General features: G+C 33.0%; 2 protein-coding genes across 2 annotated transcripts; one reads left to right on the top strand and one right to left on the bottom strand.

Moving 5' to 3' along the window:
• Positions 1-8347: 8347 nt before the first annotated feature.
• LOC127243113 (uncharacterized) lies at positions 8348-10948 on the top strand. The gene is made up of 3 exons (XM_051262986.1): positions 8348-8604; positions 8698-9113; positions 9374-10948. The coding sequence occupies exons 1-3, from the start codon at positions 8506-8508 to the stop codon at positions 10557-10559; spliced, it is 1701 nt and encodes a 566-aa protein (XP_051118943.1). The 5' UTR covers positions 8348-8505; the 3' UTR covers positions 10560-10948.
• Positions 10949-13896: 2948 nt separating this feature from the next.
• On the bottom strand, positions 13897-20109 carry LOC127243110 (BRCT domain-containing protein At4g02110). Its single transcript, XM_051262983.1, has 10 exons — positions 19862-20109; positions 19663-19749; positions 19334-19438; positions 18484-18585; positions 18275-18359; positions 17967-18033; positions 17780-17824; positions 15367-17601; positions 15080-15296; positions 13897-14612 (listed from the first exon to the last, which is right to left on the bottom strand). The coding sequence occupies exons 1-10, from the start codon at positions 19958-19960 to the stop codon at positions 14040-14042; spliced, it is 3615 nt and encodes a 1204-aa protein (XP_051118940.1). The 5' UTR covers positions 19961-20109; the 3' UTR covers positions 13897-14039.
• Between the last annotated feature and the right edge of the window lie 337 nt (positions 20110-20446).

Raw genomic sequence — 20446 nt, 5'->3', positions numbered from 1 at the left:
TTTTTTGTTTATTATTATTATTAATTAATTAATTAATTAGTGCATCCTCCAATGAAATGGAAGCAGGCAGCTGATATCCAAGAACAAATTTGAATGGGTCAAAAATTCAAGATTGAAGTGTATGTATGTATATGAATTATTTGGACTTACTTGTTATGCTTTGGCGTGCACGATGACGACTACTGCATTCATCTGTTTTGAATAATAATAATAATAATAATAATGGATTTGAATCTCACATGTGTACATGCACAATTTAATACTACGAGTATATGTATTTTGGTCAATTAATTAATTAGTAAGACTACTTCCTTTACTTATTCTTGAATATAAATATATATATATACATAGGGCCCGAGTTTTCTTAGGCTTCAACAAAAAAAATTAAATTATTGACCTTATAAACATATTATTAAATTTATTTGTAAAATAATACAGACGTTTCGCTGCAAGATTGCCATTTAATTTTTGCTTCATTGTAATTGATATTAAAAATATCATTATATTTAAATAATTTACTCTAAAAATAAGAGACTAAAAAACATATTCTTATATTTATTTTCTCGATTTGTACTACGGCCTTGATATAATAATTAATATTCGAATATCAACGTGTGGAGTAATAAATTCTATAAAATAAATTTTATTTTAATCATATATCAAATTAAAAGGCATAAGCACAAAGTGTATTATTAATGAAAAATAAATAATATCATGATTATTGTAAAATCAATAATATAATAATAATAACAACAATACTAATAGTAATACTATTAACTCCAAATGTATTTTTTATTGCAAAATCTTTTTACAAATAAAGATAAATTTAAGTTAAATTTTAATGGACAGGACGTAGAAAAAAAAAAGTTATTAAGATTTAATTTTAGAATTTGAATTGAATTGAATTGGATAACCGTAAAAAAAAAAAAAAAAAAAAAAAATAATAATAATAATAAAATTAAAATCTGAAATTTAATTTAAAACTTAATACATTTAATCTAATAATAGTAATGATCTAAATTCTATAATTATGGCCCTCTTAGATTTCTAAAATTATGGGTCCTCTTACACTGTGTGTTTGTTTGGGGAATTGGACTGGATTTATACTATTCATTCAATTTTTTTCCCTTCAAAAACATCAAATCAAACACCTATTTTTTATTTTTTACATTATACTAAAAAATCAATTTTACATTCAAAATATCACATCAACACCTATTTATATCACATCATACAACTATTCAAATTCAAAATTTTTACTGTTCAAATCTCAACTCAAAATCCAAATCTTCAAACAAACACACCAAGGAATCCTGAGCACTTGCTAGCTCTCTTAAGAGCCCGACCATATATATTATATTTTATAAATACAAGAATTGTACTTCTGCCACTTGAAATTATTATTTTACCCTTTCTCTTATTTACATGTTTGTCCTTCCCTTCACCCTTAGGTGAAATTGGTCTATGCATTTTTGCTTTTTTTAGGTGAAATTGATCTTATGCATTTTTGCCTTTTTTTACTTACATGGTCAGTAACTAATTAATTTAAACCATAATATTTTTTTATTACATGTAGTTGGTTTACATGGAATATATCATGACTTTACTGATGCTTGTAGATGTTTCATTGCTTACATTTGTGTTTGTTTGGGGATTTGAATTTTGAGTTGGAATTTGAATAGTAAAAATTTGAAATTTTAATAGTTGTATGACGTGATATAAATAGGTGTTGATTTGATGTTTTAAATATAAAATGATTTTTAGTATAATATAAAAAATAAAAAATAGGTGTTTAATTTGATAGTTTTTTTGGGGGGAATAGGATGAACAGTGGATTTAAAATACAATCTCCCAAACAAACGCACCTTAAAGAAGATTGGTAATAATCATATAACATATCTTCTTTTTGTAGAATTTACTAAAAAGATCCTTTCGTTGTCATCCGCATGTTTTAAATTTTTTGGAATAGAAGATGTTTGTCTTCTTATTTTACTTAGGGTGCGTTTGGCAATTAGCAGATAATTTTTACGTGTTAGCTTATTCAATTAGCTGTTAGTTGTTAGCTGATTCAATTAGTTGGTTTGACTATCTGATTCAATTAGCGGTTTGTATTAAAGTGTTTGGTAAAATAATTGTTTGACATTAGCTGTTTATATATAAAATGATTATTAAGGACATTGATATACTATTTTTTAAAATATTTAATTTTGTTCATTTTGGTTTAAAATTTATGTGAATTTTTGTTATTAATTATTAAAAATTATAAAAATATTATAAAATATTTATTTTTATTTTTATTATTTAGATTTGAGAAAATTATTTTTATTAAAAAATAATAATTTTTTATTGAAATTATGTAAAATATAAAATAATAAATCTTTCGTATATATATCTTTATTATGTTAAATTATTGTTTTAATATATATAAATAAATTATTAACCTTTATTTTTTTTATTTGATTTAGTTTTAAAAATTTATATATTTTACAAATAAAATAATTTATGTGTAATAATTAATAATAGTAATTATTTTAAATTTACAAAAATAAAAATATAATTTAATAGTAAAAATATTAAAAATAATTAATAAATACAACTATAAAAATATATTTATATGTATAAAAAAATAATTAAGTTTTAAAGGTAAATAAGGAATAACCAAAATTAAAATGAAAAACTCTTTCAAAACACTGGGTGAATGAGCTTTTCAAAAAATTAGCTTTTTGGAACTCTTTCAAAAAACTAATTTAGTTTTTTTTACTGATCAAACAGCTAAAAGCTGTTAATAAGCTATAAACTACCCTCTTAAGCTGAAATCATTTTATGAAAATAGGCGTCTATGGTTTAGGCTTAGCTTTCTTTACTTTCAATTTCACTTCCAACCACTAGCATTCCTGATCTCTCCAAGTACAGGAAGTGACCTAAAATTTGCATCACGTTTTGAGTTAAATGTTAAGGTTGTTTTACTTTGATTTTGTTGCAATCATATCGAACTTGTTTACTTGTTTTACATGTGTATGTATATGTTTTATACGAAATTATTTTTATTGTACACACCGGCGCAGCATCGCGCGCGCCGGGTTCTAGTATATATATATATATATAATGTTGAACAATTTAAATAATTAATTAATTAATAAGCAAAACAAAGGAAGCATATGAGCTGCATGCATGCATGCTATCACATGCAATGCAAATGCAGATGCAAATGCAAATTAAATGAAATTAAAACAAGGTGAATTTCATTAGCATTTAACTGGCAATTAGCCAGCCCAAGCCAAATTAATGGGAGGCACGTTTTCCCCCCACATGGGACACGTGAAATTTCATCCCAAAACTCTCAGTCTGATCGATCGATCTGCCCAATTACAGACAGACTTAGCTTCTTCAAATCCCTTTATTAATTAATTTATTTATTTATTTAATAATTAATTATTATTAATCTCTCTCCAACCACTTGCACACACTCTTACCACAATCCTTATTATTTTTATTATTGATAATATTTATATGACACAATCTTTTGGAAGTCACAATATGCACAATACTTTGCCTCCTTTCGCACCAACATGTCTTTACATTAGGGTAAATTTCACTTTAATTAAACCAATTCATCTAATTCTAATCCTAATGCTAATCCTAATCCTAATCTTAATCCATGTATCTATATACTCCCTCCGTCCAATTTCTATTGTCCTAAAATATATTTGCACGGTTTTTTAGGTAATTGTCTTTTTGTTATGAATTTTACAAATTTGTCCTTAATTGTATGGTAGAAATGAAAAGTAATAAATGGATGAAGGGTAAAAATATAAAATTTGTGTTTAAAAAAAAATAGAACGTCCCAAATAAAAAAGTAGCACATTAATTTTTGGACAGATTTTCATCAAATGGCCAGCCAAGACTAGGAGTAGCAGGTCATTAATAATAATCAGTCAGTCCCCTACCATCTCTAATTACCAAAAAAAAAAAAAAAAAAAAAAAAAAAAAAAAAAAAAAAAAAAAAAAAAAAATATTTTGTCAAATACTTCATCCGTCCATTAAAATTAGTCCATTTGGCCCGGCGCAGAAATAAAAAAAAAATGAATATTTTATTAAAAAGTTGATAAATAGTTTGGAGTATTTTTGAAAATTTAATTAAAAAGTAAAGTAAATGAAAAGAAAGAATGTAATAAAATTAATGATATTTGTTGTAAATAAATGTTGAATGGAACGTAATAATTAAATATTAATCTGCTGACTTTGACAAAATTAATATTAGGACAAATTTAGTTGACAGGCTAAAAAGAAAAATGAGAATAAATTTGACGGAAAGAGGAAGTATTAATTAATCATTATATGTTTTTTTGGGGATATATACACTTATATATATATATATATATATGTATATTCATTCCATTTATCTACCTACCTATGATATTAGAGTTGATACAAGAATTTAACACAAGAACTGTTTCTGGTGAATTCATTAATTCAACTGCCTAATGCCTATTAATTAGCCTCCACACACATACATATATATATATATATATCCCATGGATCACCTGTCCCAAAAATAAGTTTTATCTCTATATACATAGTGTGTATATATACACATGTGTGTATGTATAAAATATTACTCTATACATACATATATATACATAATGTGTGTATGGAACAGTGGGACAGAATTCTGTATGGGACAGACGATCCCGTCCGATATATATATAGTTGATGTCTAAATGAAGAATTTGAACCCTTTTGGTTACCATATTTATGTTTTTCTTTTTTTAAAAAAATTATTTAATTAAATGATTTTTATATTCCATTCAATTTTTTTTTTTTTTTTTTTTTTGCATATAAAGTAAAATATTAAGAAGGTAAGTGAAAGCACACATCTTTTTAATTAATTTAGTGGGATATGAATTTACAGGTGTTGTAACCATATATATATATATTGATGATGTTAGTTAGTTATTTGATTAATTATTATATATTAATTTATAGGCCGAGCCGATCATGGCCAATTATTGGAACTCAAATATAGACATACATATGCAAGTGCTAGCTGCTGGTTGATTAAGCCATTGAAAGCAACCATGGCCATCTATTAATTAATTACTTTTATTTATTATTTGATGACGTGGAAACCCGCAGCCACTACTCGAAAGTGCGCACTGGCTTCCCGGCCGAACCTAATATTCTACTAATCAGGCCCGACGGAAAAGTCACATTTGAACTCATAGCTTCACAGTCACAAATTCAACCCTTACACCACCGGACCGTCCCTTATTTATTTGATATATATATATATATTTCTGGCCCACAGTACAATTATTATTATCATTAATTTATGGAGAGTATTATACATTTATATGCTATTGTCACACTTCATGCGTTGATTTGACACTTGGGACTTTGGGTTTTATTTGTATTCATTTCATGCCTGCCAGCCAGCCGTCTTCAATAATAATATTAATAATAATAATAATAATTTACAACTGTATATAACACAAAAATGATTAATTTTGAAATTAATAATTTCTCGTTATAAATAGATAAATAATTAATAAATGGCAAAATTGCATAAGACGGTCTGTCGATTTGATCATATACTAATTTTGCGTGTCAATACCGCATATGTTTAATTAAATTAATCCTAAAAATTTTAATTTTGAATATAATCATTTTAATTAAATAGATAGGTTAAGTCGATTAAGAGTTTGTGATTAAATTTAGCAATGCTCAATTAGAAAAATTCAACACGCTATTCACTTTGATCATTTGAGATTTAAATCAACATCTTAAATTTAGATGTTGAATTTTGACAAGAACAAAGAAAAAGTAAAAAAAAATATAACAAACCGAAGAAAAAGAAAAAAGAGTGCAAATTTGAAGGAAAAAAAATGAATAGAAAAGAATTAAGAAAAAAAAAAGGGAAAATAATGAAGAAAATTGAGGATAACAAAAAAAAGAATGAAGAAAAAATTACAAACTGACAAAAATAATAATAAAAAAAAAAGAAAAATAAGAAGTCAAATAAAAAAAAGGCCTGAAAAATATACCAAAATAAGAAGAAAAGAATAATGAAGAAGCAATAAGAAAACAAATTGGGTAAATGGGTAAAAAAAAAAAAAAAAACAAAATAGAGAAATTAATAATAATAATAATAATAATAATAATAAAAGAAAGAAGAAGAAGCAACAGTGGACTTACTAGATTTAAGGTAAAAATTAAATATTAGTGTGTTTACTTGTGAAATTTTGATTTTTAATTTTTTTTTTAAATATTAAATTAAATATTTATTTTTTATTTATTATATTATTTTAAAATTAATATCAAATTTGAATCCATGATCTCTCGATCGTAAATTCATAACTGATCGTAACTTCAATTTTACATCGCCAAACTATTTTTTACGTGATAATATTTTTATTTTTATTTTTATTTTTTAAGTGAACTTATGCTGTTTCGCTTAAATAAATAAATAAATAAATTTAAAAGATAAGGTGGACGCCATGCAATGCATCATGCATGTTTGCATTGCAGCTGTGGATGATGATCCAATCGATCGCAAATCTTAATTACTGCTGCTGTAGCCTATAGCTGTCTCTCTCTCTATATATGTTATGTTTTCATTAATTCATTGCCTTCCTACCATATTTATATATATATATATATATCAAAATATTAATTTCATATCTGATAAATGACTTTCATTGAAAACAATTGCTAGCTAATAAATACCACAATATAATGCAGTACTTCCTTCTAAATTCCTTAACAATCTATCTATTTTTTTATTTTTTTGTCTGTTATATAATAAAAATTTTTTATATAGTAATTGTACTATCTACTTAACATTATAATTACCCTTTCAATTTATAATATATTACACAAATGTTATTACTTTTATATTATACAGTACTAATATGGTTAATTTAATCTTTTACTTTTATTTCTACTTTATTCCAATATAATATTAATATTTCTAAAACTCCGTACAAAAAACAAATAAATTATAGATATAAGATTGAGGGAGTATGAGCATAATTGTATCTTATCTTTCTTTTTTATTTTTTACTTCACTCAAATTTTACAACAGTTCTCGAATTCAAATTGGAAAAATTGAATAATTGTACAAGGGTGTGTTTTGTTTGGGGATTTGAATTTTGATTTAGAATTCAAATAGTAAAAATTGAATAATTGTATAATATTATATAAATAAATAATGATATGATGTTTTTTATATGAATTTGATTTTTAAAAAAATAAAAAAATAAAAATTTAATTTAATATATATTTTTTTAAAAAAAAATAAATAGTAAAAATTTAATTAAATAACACATCAAAATTCAATATTACATAAAAATCAAAATATACTTGTTTATTACTCTCTTTATCCATGTCCATTCTTTCTAATTTTGTCAGTTTTATATAATTAATATTTTTTTAAAAAAATAATCATATTTTAAAATTTATAATTTTTTAAAATTTTAATTAAATTATTTAGTTATTTTAATTTTAATTTTTAATTATATAATTATTTAGTTATTATAGTTTATTTATCTTTTCGTATTTACAGTAATGTAAATATTTTTTTGTTAAAAAAAGAGAGTAATAATATTCCTCCGTCCGGCTCCACGGGTATCATTTACCTTTTACGTCATTATAATTAATACTAAAAATATTTTTATATTTGTATAATTTTTTACACAAATGTTATTGTAATTATATTATAAGACAAAATATTTTTGTCATTAATTTATATTATGTTTTTATATAATAATTAATATTAAATATCAAAATATAAAAAATAAATGAGATCCTTAGAGCGAAACGGAGGAATGAAGGTAGTAGTAATTTATTTGGAACTCTTACGTAACAAGCTTAAGCTATATATATATATATATATGCAACACGTGTTGCGCGTAGAGCAAATAATAAATTGGAAAATTGAATGTAAGACAAACTCTCCCACACATCCATATATTTCAAATCTGTGTTTATATTACATAAATAAATGTAATTATAAGTATATTTATTTATATTATAATTGAAAATATTTTGTGGATAATTTGAATGGTAAAATTCTTCCGTATAAAAGCATTTATTTACATAGAATAAACCAAATTTAAACACCTCTGAAAAAATAATTTATAAATATATAAGTACTATTAAATTTATAAAAAATAAAATAATATTATGGTATATGTAGGTTTGTAGAGGTAGCGTGTAGAGTACAGAGATGCAAAAAAAAGGATGGCATGGGCATGGCAGCATCTGCTGCCAGCGAGGCACTTCATCATCATCATCATCTCTCTTCCTTCTCTCTCTCAGGTCAAAGCTGGCAATGGCTGTTTAAAGCCCTTCTATCCCATTTACTCCTCTCACCTATCCAGTTTCTCTCTCTCTATTTCTCTCTCTAGAATGAAATCCTCCTCCTCCTCCTCCGTCGTGTCTGAGGCGGTGTGATCGAGGTTTTGAATGGAGATTTCGGATGCTAATTGAAGGACGGATTTGTTGATGGTCGATCGGTGCAATTGCAATTCATCAATGGCTGTTGCATCCCCACCGCCTCACGCCGCCGCCGAGAAGAGGCACTGGTGGCTCACTAACAAAAAGGTGAGCGCCGCGTTGTTGAAGTTAAACCTAATTTTCTTCCGCTTGGTGTTGCTTTAATAGTTTCGGAATTAATTCATTGTTGTGTGGTGTTAGATGGTGGAGAGGTACGTGAGGGAGGCGAAAATGCTGATTGCGACGCAGGAGCAAACCGATATTGCGGCGGCGCTAAGGCTCCTGGAGGCGGCGCTTTCCATGGCGCCGCGTGTGGAGGTTGCGCTGGAGCTGAAGGCGCGCTGTTTGCTGCATCTCAGACGGTTCAAGGAGGTAGCCGATATGCTGCAGGATTATATTCCCAGCGTAAAAATGGCGATCCCCGACGAATCGACGTCGTCTGGATCATCGGATAATTCGTCGACTCAGTGGTCTCGGGAGCGAGTCCGGCTTCTTTCCTCCACCGGTGAACCGTTGAATGAGAGAGAACCTGCTTGCAAGTGCTTCTCCGTCTCGGATTTGAAGAAGAAGGTGATGTCTGGACTCTGCAACAATGCAGAGAAGGAGCAACAATGGAGGTAATTTCCCTGCCTGCCTATTCAATTAATTAATTATTTGTTTGAATGAACGGCTCTGGTTGAGCCACTTACTGGTGCATCACGCGAAACCATGGGCCGCCATTAATGAAGTCTCACCTAATCATCCGCGATTTCCCTTCGCCGTACGCAATGTCAACAGCATCAATGGTTTAATTATAATATTTCAATCAAATTAATCACTCCAATGTTCAATCAATCGAATGATCTGCTCTGACTTACACATTTCATCTTCCATACAGGTACACAGTTTTAGGCGAAGCATGTTGCCATCTAGGTTTAATGGAAGATGCGATGGCCCTCCTCCAGACCGGAAAACGCCTCGCCACCGCCGCATTCCGCCGGGAAAGCAATTCCCTGACCGACGACATCTTCTCCTTCAACAAATTCCCATTATCAGGTCCTAAATTCATCACCAACCAGCCTTGTACCACCCCACCCAAAACAGAGTCCGAAAGCATCTCCCACCTCCTCTGCCACATCAAACTCCTCATCCGCCGCAAGACTGCCGCCATCGCAGCCCTCGATGCTGGCCTCTACTCCGAGGCCATAAGACATTTCTCCAAAATTCTCGACGGCCGCCGCGGCGCTCCACAGGGATTTCTAGCCGAGTGCTATGTTCGCCGAGCATCGGCGTATCAATCTGCAGGGCGAATAGCAGAGGCAATAGCAGATTGCAACAGAGCTCTGGCGCTAGAAACCTCCTCCATTGAAGCCCTCACCATCAGAGCAGCATTGTTCGAAACCATAAGATGTTTGCCTGACAGTCTCCACGATCTGGAGCATTTGAAGCTCCTCTACAATTCGATCCTGCGCGATCGGAAGCTCCCCGGCCCCGTCTGGAAGCGTCAACATATTCAGTACAGGGAGATACCTGGAAAGCTCTGCTCCTTAGCTGCCAAAACACAGCAACTTAAGCAAAGGGTAGCTGCCGGCGAAACCGGGAACGTAGACTATTATGCATTGATCGGATTGAGAAGGGGATGCTCCCGATCAGAACTGGAAAGAGCCCATTTGCTGTTGACATTGAAACACAAGCCTGATCGATCCTCGAGCTTCATTGACAAGTGCGAATTTGCTGATGAGAAGGAGGTGGATTCAGTTAGAGACAGGGCAAAAATGTCTGCTTTACTTCTGTACAGATTGATTCAAAGAGGGTATACAAGTTTGATGTCTACAGTCCTGGATGAGGAAGCCGTCGACAAGCAGCGGAAGAAGGCCCCAATTCCGGGGCCGGCGGCAGCCGCCATCAGATCTGATCCAAATAATGAGAGGAGTGATGAGAACAGCAGCAACAAGGCTAGCATTGCAACAGCAGCAGTATATCAGGGAGTGTTCTGCAGGGACCTTGCAGTGGTAGGGAATTTGCTTTCCCAGACAGGTTTTAACCGTTCAATTCCAGTGAAATATGAGGCTTTAAGCTGCTGATTAAGTTAAGTAAGTTTACTTTACTGTTGTGAGCATAATAATAATAATAATAATAATAATAAATGATGATGATGATAGTAATAATTGTTATTATACCCTGTGAAAAGTATTTGGAATGGAAAGGGGGAAAGAGGGAATGTGATTCTTGGGGGGAGGTGGTGTAGTGTACAAATTGGAGAAGTTTCTATTGCTATGCTACTACTGCACAGGGGAAAATTTTGTTGCTAGTACCAATCCAATCCAATCATGTCTTTTCTGTTTTTGTTTGCCTTCTTTTTTCTGGTTTTCTATTTTGGTACTTTGTACAGATTTTATTTAAAGCACTTGTGTGTGGACATGTGTTTTCTGATCTGAATTAATGATAATAATCTTGGGTGTTAGGCTTAGAATTGGTTGTGGGTCATTTTCTTTCTTTGTTATCAAATGGGTGATGGCAAGAATTTGGGAGTGGACATCTCTCTCTCTCTCTCTCTCTCTCTCTCTCTCTCTCTCTCTCTCTAAAACAGAGACATACACATGTACACACAAGTCACAATGGATGTGGGGGTTCTTGGCTTATTCACATCTGGTGGTGGTTGTGTCTTGTAATAATGTGTAAATGTCAGGTAGGCTTAGGCACATCCACACAACTACCAATGACCTGACACACCACTAAAGCCAGTCTTCTTCTTGATTCTTGATTCACATACACACACATTGGCTATACCCACAAATCTTACACTAGTTATTTATTTGATGCCCCATTCCTTCCTAAGTTGTAAGAACAATAAAAAGTGCCCTTTTGATTTTATTTGTCACAATGCTTTCTTCTTCTATTCCCAATTTCCCATCCCTGCCTGTCTGCCTTGCTCTTTTCAATTTCATCACCACCATAGCACATTACATTGATATAGTTTTGTTTAGTTGCTTTGAACATGTTTTCCTTGTGCCCTGTTCATACCTTTTTTTTACACTTCAGGTCAGGTCAGGTCATCATTACTTTTTTACCACAACCCCACCCCACCCACCCCTGAGAGGTAAACAATCATAACCTGGCTGTTGCTACAGCCTCTACCAAGTACGTATATGTAATGTGCGATGAATAAATGTGAAAGTTGAAAATTAATGTTGTGAATCCAAGAATCATCATCATGGAAGGTGTGGTGGAACTTATTATTATGTTTGGCAGCCATAACATAATTGCTTCAGGGCTTCATCATGTCAACATTTTTTGGATTTTCTTTTGATCTTTCTCATCAACTAATCTTAATTGTATAAAGTATAAACCAATTAAAACTAGAGAGCCAAAAGAGAGAAGAGAGGAATGGGATGCTCAAATCCTCTTGAAAAGTCTCTTGAATTGGATTGGATTGGATTGGATGGGATTCCAAGCAAAGTGGCAAACTTTGCATTTTTAATTAGATTATTATAAATATATATATATATATATATGCCAAACAAGTCAAAAGCAAGCCCTAATATCGATGCCATATCATCTTCATCTTACAAATATTCTCATTATTTAGTTTATTTAATGGCATTTTTAATTTCCTAGTGTGTGTAAGAACTTAGATGTGCTAAAACCCAATTTTATTTCTCTATAGTTTTCCACTTTGAGTAGACACAAATGTATAGAAGTTAGTATGATGAGTGGGAGTGGGAGTGTGGCTTCCCTTGGAAGTTCAAATTCAAATTGGTGCTTTTTATATAAAAAGATTGTTCACTTCCACCCTAATCAACAAAACAATGATTCCACATACTTGAGTTTGAGGCATTACTTGTACACTTAAATTCTATATAATACATATATTCCACTCCCAATCTGATCTGATCTGATCATGAAATAATCACCACTCCCACTTTCCAACTAATGCTGCCCTCCCCTACTCATAATGAAAACAAATGTAATAACAAAAAAATGAATAGACAAAGAAACATGATGCAATAATAGGGGAGGGATGCTTTGCTTCAATAAGACTGCCAAATAAATATAAAAGATGTGTAAAGTGTCACGTGAAGGGAAATTTTAAAGAAAGCCAAACCAAGCCAAGGATCTGCTGCCCAAAATGTCACCACTGAGCTAGCTGTCTCTATGGAATAATAATAATAATAATAATGTTATAAGCCCATCTAAGTTTTTAAACATTTTGATTAATTTATTTATTAAACAAATGGTAGAGAGATTAAGTAGTTGCAAGTTGCCAATTGCCAGTTGCCAGCCAACTAGAGTAGAGTAGGATACAGATACAGATACAGATACAGAGGATTATGAATATGTAATCATATTCACATAAACATAGCCAAGAAACATAGGATTCTCTTCCAACCATTAACATATATATATATATATATATTTGTGTTTAGGTATTAAACTAATCCATACCAAATATTTTTACATGTCTTTATTAGTGGTAGCCAATTGGTGTTGTGCAATTTTTATCACATTTTCAAATGAGCGTGGTCATAATATCTGTAATAAATAGTCAAGAGTACCCTCCCGAGTAGCTTGTACAGCTACTGCCCATCACACCACTTACTTATTATAACACCATATTATTTCCAGGTTCCATCCCTCTTTCGCATTTCATTTCATGAACTCCCTCCATCCATTAAATTAGCCCATTTGTAGATCAAGAAAAATTGAATATTTTATTAAAAAATTAGAAAAGTAAAAAAAATAATTTGAAGTATTTTTGAAAATTTATTTAAAAATTAAAGTAATTGAAGAGTAAGAATATAATAAAGAAAATAATATTTGTTGTAAATAAATATTAAATAAATGTAATAATTAAATGATATCAAAGTTAATAATATAATCAATTTAACTCATAGACTAAAAGAAAAGTAAGAATTAATTTTGCTGAGTATATATTCGAAAGATGACTTAAGTCAATGAAATTAAAGCCATTTCCACCTATTTTATTGGATTTGGTTTTACATTTTTCTTTTTCTTTTTTATTTCATACGATTGGATTCAATCAAATTACTAACTTCAAATGGGCTGCTAGTTGTTTCACATTAGATCCATTTATTAACTTCAAATTTTTCAATATGAAAGACTTGTATTATACTACGTTTGTTCCTTGTTTACTTTTTAAGGCATTATATTTAAATATTAATTATTATATCAAAACATAATATAAATTATTTTATTAATATAGTATCTTTTAATAGAATATTTGTACAAAATAAATTATACAAATATAAAAATTATGACTAAAAAGTAAATATAACCATTCCGAAGGAAGTATTTAATTGTATTTGAAATTCATTTACAATAGTGTTAAATTTAAATTTTTATTTAAATGGTATTATGATGTAATTTTCATAAAATAAATAATATATTTTTATTGAAAACAGTATAGAATAAACAATATTAATTTTAGTATGAAATGTTAAAAGATACGAAATGTTAAAAGAAGAAGAAACGCTTGATGGTGCATACAATACAAAACAAAATACTGAGAAACCTGTTGAGTCCATCCATGTTCAAGACCAAGTTCAACCTTTGTTCCGGCCACACGACCGGCAAAACCAGTCGTCGGCCGGAACACTATCGAGCGGAGGATCGAGGCAATCGATGTGCACAGCGACACCACACCCTTCGACGCCACGCTCGTCTCCGCATATTAGCATTTCCTCTTCTCTATCGCGGCGTCCGCATGCACGACAAGCTACATCATCGTCGTCGCCGTCATCTTCTTCATCGGTGCCAATGTCGCCATCCCGCGGCGGTGCTTTCGCATGTCCGGCACCACCACCGGTATCGACGTCCTCTTCTCGTTCCACGCAGATCATGAGGTTCTCGAGCGACTTCTCGGCCCAAGCATGAGTATTATATTGTACGTGCTTGTCGAGAGAGTAACCGGGCTTGCAAACGTAGTCGACCAAATAATCAGCCACGACGCAGGGCACCTCGTGTCTTAAGAACTCCTGAACCCACACATCGACCCGCGGCATTCCCGCACTCACGACCGCAAAGTCGATACCCCCCGGCTTCAGAAACCGTGTGTAAGGCGGCGACGTCGCTAATATTGTCCCGTCTCCGGCCTTCATCACGCGCTTCAACGTATCCTGACAGCAACAAACATTGATAGCGCATAACGATTGAACAACTAGATCAAATAGATAATAGAGCTGACAAAAACTAACACGACACGACAATCCAACACAAAATAATTGAATTTGGATCAAAGATTTCAATCTGATTATGTATATGAGTTGACACGAACCCAACACGATGATAAACATGTTGGGTTAGAATTGAAGCTTTCAACTTGAACCCGACACAACAATCCGATTACAATATATTAATTAATCCACATATTAATTTAAATTAAGTTCAATTTTAAATAATTCAACCTAATTCATTGTACAAATTACACTAAAAACCAATAAAAATTAACATAACATGACAACACGACAAACAATAATTGATTTTAATTAAGAATATAGGTCAATACAAACCCGACACGAACCTAACACGAATCGACCTATTGTCAGCTCTAACAAATAGATATTCGAGCAATGAAGTAGCTTACCAATGGAGGGGCAATGCATTCACCATAGATGACAATTCGCATCCCATAGAATGCTCCATGGCCGGTTCTCTTCTTCAACAGGCGCCACTTCCTCGGCGCCTCTAAATTGATGGCGCCGTCTTCGCTCAAGCACTTCTTGTGCCATTCGAATTGTTCTTCGGGCAAAAACCGCCCGGCCTCGCTGCTAGCTGTTAAATAATCTGTCTTCAAAATCCAACTGCACAAACAAACGAATGCATATAGTTATGAGGATGGAACTTGTAGTTCTTATGTTAGTTAAAAAGTACCTTCCGGATGCTGCAGCTGCGAAGAATTTTTCAGTTCTTCGTACTGGATCTGGAACAACAAAATGTGTCGCTTGATACGACCAATTGTGCGAATCACGGCAAACTCTTCCTTTCAGCCGCTTTATAAGCTTTTGAAAATCCTTTCTTTGCAGCCTATGGCCACTCAGTATAAAACATGCAGGTTCTGATTTATTCTCGAGGTTTTTCGCGGCTTGCAGATCGCCAGCAGTGTGTTTGTTAACTTTTGATACACTTTTCGAAGCATTTTTATGAGGTTCGGATGCCAATTCCTCACATGCTCCAGCATCATTCTTCAGAGTTTTCTGCTTGTCTTCTTTAAGAGGCTTGTTTTCTTTCTCCACATCGTCCGCGCATTTCGTTTTCTTGCGTGCTCTCATCTTTGTTTTACCAGTCTTCACTGATACAGCTGCTTCATTGCCTGAGACTGCTGCTTTATTTTCATCTTGTTTGTGTTTAAGTTCACTTTCTTGCACTTCACAGCCAGGATCCTTAGACTTTTTTGTCTTAGATTTCATCAAGGGGCGTTTCTTGCCTTTCGTTGATTTTTTCTGTCCAGCATCACCAGTAGGATTCGATTTGATCAATTCAGTTCCTCCAATGCATACGTCCTTCTCAGCTTCCTTGCCATCTTCATCTTCAACAGATTTTTCAACCTGCTCCTCCATTAGCAAAGTTTTTCCATCAGCTTGGCTTTTTGAAGGGATGGCATCTATACCAAACGGTGATGCTTCAAATTCAGCAGATATCTCTTTGCCATGCTCCCCATCATACTCATTTTGCAAGCTCTGGTTGGGAGCTTCTGTTTCGTCACCAGGAAAGCAATCTTCATTGGCTGCTGGAGGAACCTTTTCAACCTTGTCGATAACAAGGTTATTGCCACTGTCTTCCATTCCTATTGCTCCATTAATATCTGTTATGCCCTCATCCTGCATTGCTGCTTTCTGGAGGTTAGTGGTTCCTTTATGCTTTGCAGCCTTAAAGGTAGTTGTTCGGGAACCCAATGTTTTCTTCTTGGCAAGCATTTTTCTTTTACCTGGTTTCGTCCGGGAATCACTTTGCCCCATCTTTGAGTCATTCAAATCAGCATGATCCTCCATTTTCCCCAAATCTGAATTGGTTCCCGGCGATGAGCGTTTAATGGCTTCTATATCATTCCGAACCATCTCAACATTATTGGCTACGATATCAATCCTGCTAGAAGAATGCTCCTCTACATCCACATTTTCTGTGAACAAGCTTTTCAATCCTTCGGGAGAATGTTGAGGCAAATGATCATTGCACTTCTGTATGTCCCTTGTCGCAGCAGAAATGTTCGAAGCTTCTTTAGCAGCACATGAGGCTTCCTCTCTAATGGTGCAGCTAACAATTTTCGGAGAATTATCGCCAGGTAGACAATGTGAACCATAAACAGAGGATCCAGAAGCCAGCATTTCATTAGCCTTCACGGCTAATTTACTTCCCACTGATCTTTTAGGTTCATGATTCAACAATGGCGATTTTGAACTGCCACGTGAAACAGGTGCTTTCCCTTTGTTGCTAGCAGTTGTCCCATCGTTAACGTCAGATGAGATTCCTTTTATAGGTGTTTTTACCAAAGCATCTGATCTATCTTGAACTCTCTCCATGGACAGGTTGAACCCACCGCTAATCTGGCGCTTGCTTACATTCGAGGAAGATGGACTACCTGAATTACTCTCGATTCTCAATGGGAGACCTGACTTGATAGGAGGGCTCCTATAATAACTCTTACCACTGGATTTGGATACCTCATTGTTAGGAGACTTCTTAACACTTCCAGATGCTGAAGCTAAGACGTGTCCAACCTTTTCCAAAACCACCGTATCATCCCCAAGGTTTGACAGCACTTCAGAAGGCATTTTCCCAGGACTTCTTGGATTACCAACACCAGCCATTTCAAGACCCTTGTTGTGATCTTCGACTGATAATGATGTTTTACCAAAGTCAGAATCTTTTCCAGAATTTGGGTGGACCATGCTGAAGTCTCTAACATTTGCCAAATTTCGAGATGCACTTAATGATAAACTTTTTCTTGAAGCTTCCAGCATCGCCAATGATTCACCAGAACTCTTATTTGCAGCACATTTGCTTCGAGGGGATATTATGCTGTTCCTCTGCATATTTGTTTTAGAAGCTACATCTTCTGTTTCATCTTCTGAATCCTTGGCTTCACTCTCCATCTCCAACTCAAATCCACTGTGGCCAGAGGTTTAGGTCATGAGTTTATTAATTAGCATAACAAGCCAACTAAACACTAGCGTACGCATCTTAAACCTTGAGAGCTCAATTTGAGACATAACATAAGATTTTTAATGCATATCAAAAGTAGGCTGTAGTAAGTTGGGATAAATAGCATGCAATCTTGAGATCTCACCTCTTACAGTAGTCAGCTTCAGGAAGAATCTGCCAAGCCTTCAAACTGAAACCACAACGAAGAAAAAACAAAAAGCATTACAGATTGAATGTAAAAACAAGTTGGAGAAACAAACATTGCCTTTAAAGGCAAAACAATCATGTGCATATGAGATATTAACAGTGAGAAGATCAAACTTTGAGCATACCAATCTTCCAGCCAACGATGGTTAACTAACTTTATCTTCATTTTCTTGGCAAGCTCATACTTCTCCCCTATGAACAGAAAACTCTTAAAGTGAATGTGAAAATGATATATGAAAATGAATGAGGTCATAGAACAGCACCATACAAAGATGTGAAAAGATCTACCAGAAAATGTAACCATAATTCATCCTATTAAATGACAGCTTGGATTTTTCATATTTTACAAGTATAAAAAAGACAAATACTGTGATACATAATCAAGTGCAAATACAAGCAAGCTGAACCTTAAAAAATCAAAACTGAAACCCACCCTCAAATTTGTAACATATAAGATGAGTAACCTTCGTTGCCACTAATGGTTTTGAAAATTTTGCACCCATCAAGGAAACCATTGTCTGCAGAATAAAGGAAACTAAATTATAAGATGAGATTAAATATAATTAATTGTATCTCGAAACGATTAAAAATCTCATTGTGGTTGGTGTGTAATAAAGGAGAAAAAGAAGCCGCGTTAAGAACCATAATATCTTCTCGATCATGTCGTTGATATCCCGTTAAGCACATAATCAGTGAGTTGGCACCAGGGATCCCATTCAAATCTTTTACTGGTGCATATATGACCTGTAAAGAATTGTATGAATATGGAAACCAAACAGCTCAAAATTCATCAAACTACAATTCAAACAATGAACTAAGTGCATCAACATTCAAATAGGACAAGAATACAAGTTACTGAAATGTTCTATAAAATGCTCATTATATAAAGTATGGATGTCCAACGAAATGACGACAGAAGATTAAAAACAAGCAAACAAACATTTAGCAATGCCTCCATCTATTCATCGACTTAAATTAGTTCATAGTTCATACAATGCCATACAACATATACTGGCCATGATGCCTCTTTATGGCAAGAACAGATTGAAACTCACACCTTGAAAGAGATTAATTTAGTTTGGAAGAACATAAAATTGATAGAAAATTACTATACACAGGTAATTTGTAAATTGCAGAGAAGAATTGCAGTGTAAATTCAACTCGATGCTTCAAAAATAAGTCCCAAAGTGGAAAAGAAAACAAGAAGGGTGGGTTTATATATGTTTTGAAAATATTTTAGAATTTTGTGTTAGTTTGAAAACAATAAAAAGTTGAATATAGAATAAGCTTCGATTGTGATATTTTAAACATATAAATAATGTCTTTTCAAATATATTAAATAAAAAATAAGCTTGAATGTGGTATATTTTAGATAGCAAAATTCAGAAATATAGCAGCAAAACAGTTATAAAATACTTGGTAAACAGATGCTAATTATACATCACTGTCATCACAGTAGACACAAAAGTATCAACCATTTTCAAGAACTCACAGAAGGGAGATCAACAGGTATTCCCAGATCAAAACTGTGATCAACCCATAGACCAGTCACCAATATCTTGCCATCGTTTCTAGCAGCAACACAAATGGGATCATCCTGCACCACCAAGGATAACATCAACAGCAATTTAATATTCATATAACTAGGATACAAGAAATCAAAATCAGCAAAGAAAGGCACACTCAATATTTTGTTTCCAAATGCAGTGATCATATTCACTAAATCAAGCCTATTGACTCTATACAGGCGCTATAAGTCCACATGTGGCAAATATCTAAAATGAAAAGGAGTATTTTCAGCGAACTTTTCATCCAACTCACATATACAAGCTTGTCAACAATAACATGACTACAATCCTCGTAATTCACAGCACCAAATCCTCCGCCTTCCAAAAGCTTCGACCGAACCTGTAATCCAAAGTCACGACAAAAATCAAAGATCGACTTTTGGCGATGTGGGAAAATAACAATAATAAATGCAGAGCACGGCACTCCAAAAGAAATTCTATCAAAAGAAAACCTCGTGTTCATTAATGGAATCAAAACCGAATAGAATAAAGCGGACACCACCAAAGGCCTTTGGGTGGTCGTCGTATGCTAAAATTTGCTTGCTTTCCATCACCGGTCTCCAATACAAACTGCAGGAAATTGATTCACTGAAAGAAAAAACTGCCGCTAAAGGAACCTTATGCAAATACAACTAGCTCTTCTTCTCCGAATAATTTTTTTCTGCAAGTGAAACGTTTATTCATTCTGCAAAAGCTTCTCGAGGAAGAAGACCAAGGGAAATTCGCAAATTTAGAAAACCGACGGGGTAAAATTGGTAATTCACATGGAAGGAGGGATTTATCCTCTTGGAAATTCGTTTTGATTTTGGTGCATGGCGGGAGTGCCAAAATGTGGCGACGTGTCAGTGTTGAACTAATGGGCTTAATGGGCCCATTAAAGTTATTATATCCAGCCCTATTAGAACAATTAATTGGGCCTATTACCCACCTAGGCAGTTAATATAATTTGGGGTTGAACCTAATTAAACCCAACCTCCAAAATGGTAAGGTTAGAACCTACCCGTTTTTTTCACAGTCATCAGAACTCCACTCGTGCA

This window comes from Andrographis paniculata, unplaced genomic scaffold (genome assembly GCF_009805555.1).
Source record: "Andrographis paniculata isolate CXL003 unplaced genomic scaffold, ASM980555v1 Contig89END, whole genome shotgun sequence".
Lineage (NCBI taxonomy): Eukaryota > Viridiplantae > Streptophyta > Magnoliopsida > Lamiales > Acanthaceae > Andrographis > Andrographis paniculata.
This window is presented reverse-complemented; position numbering and strand designations above follow the sequence as displayed.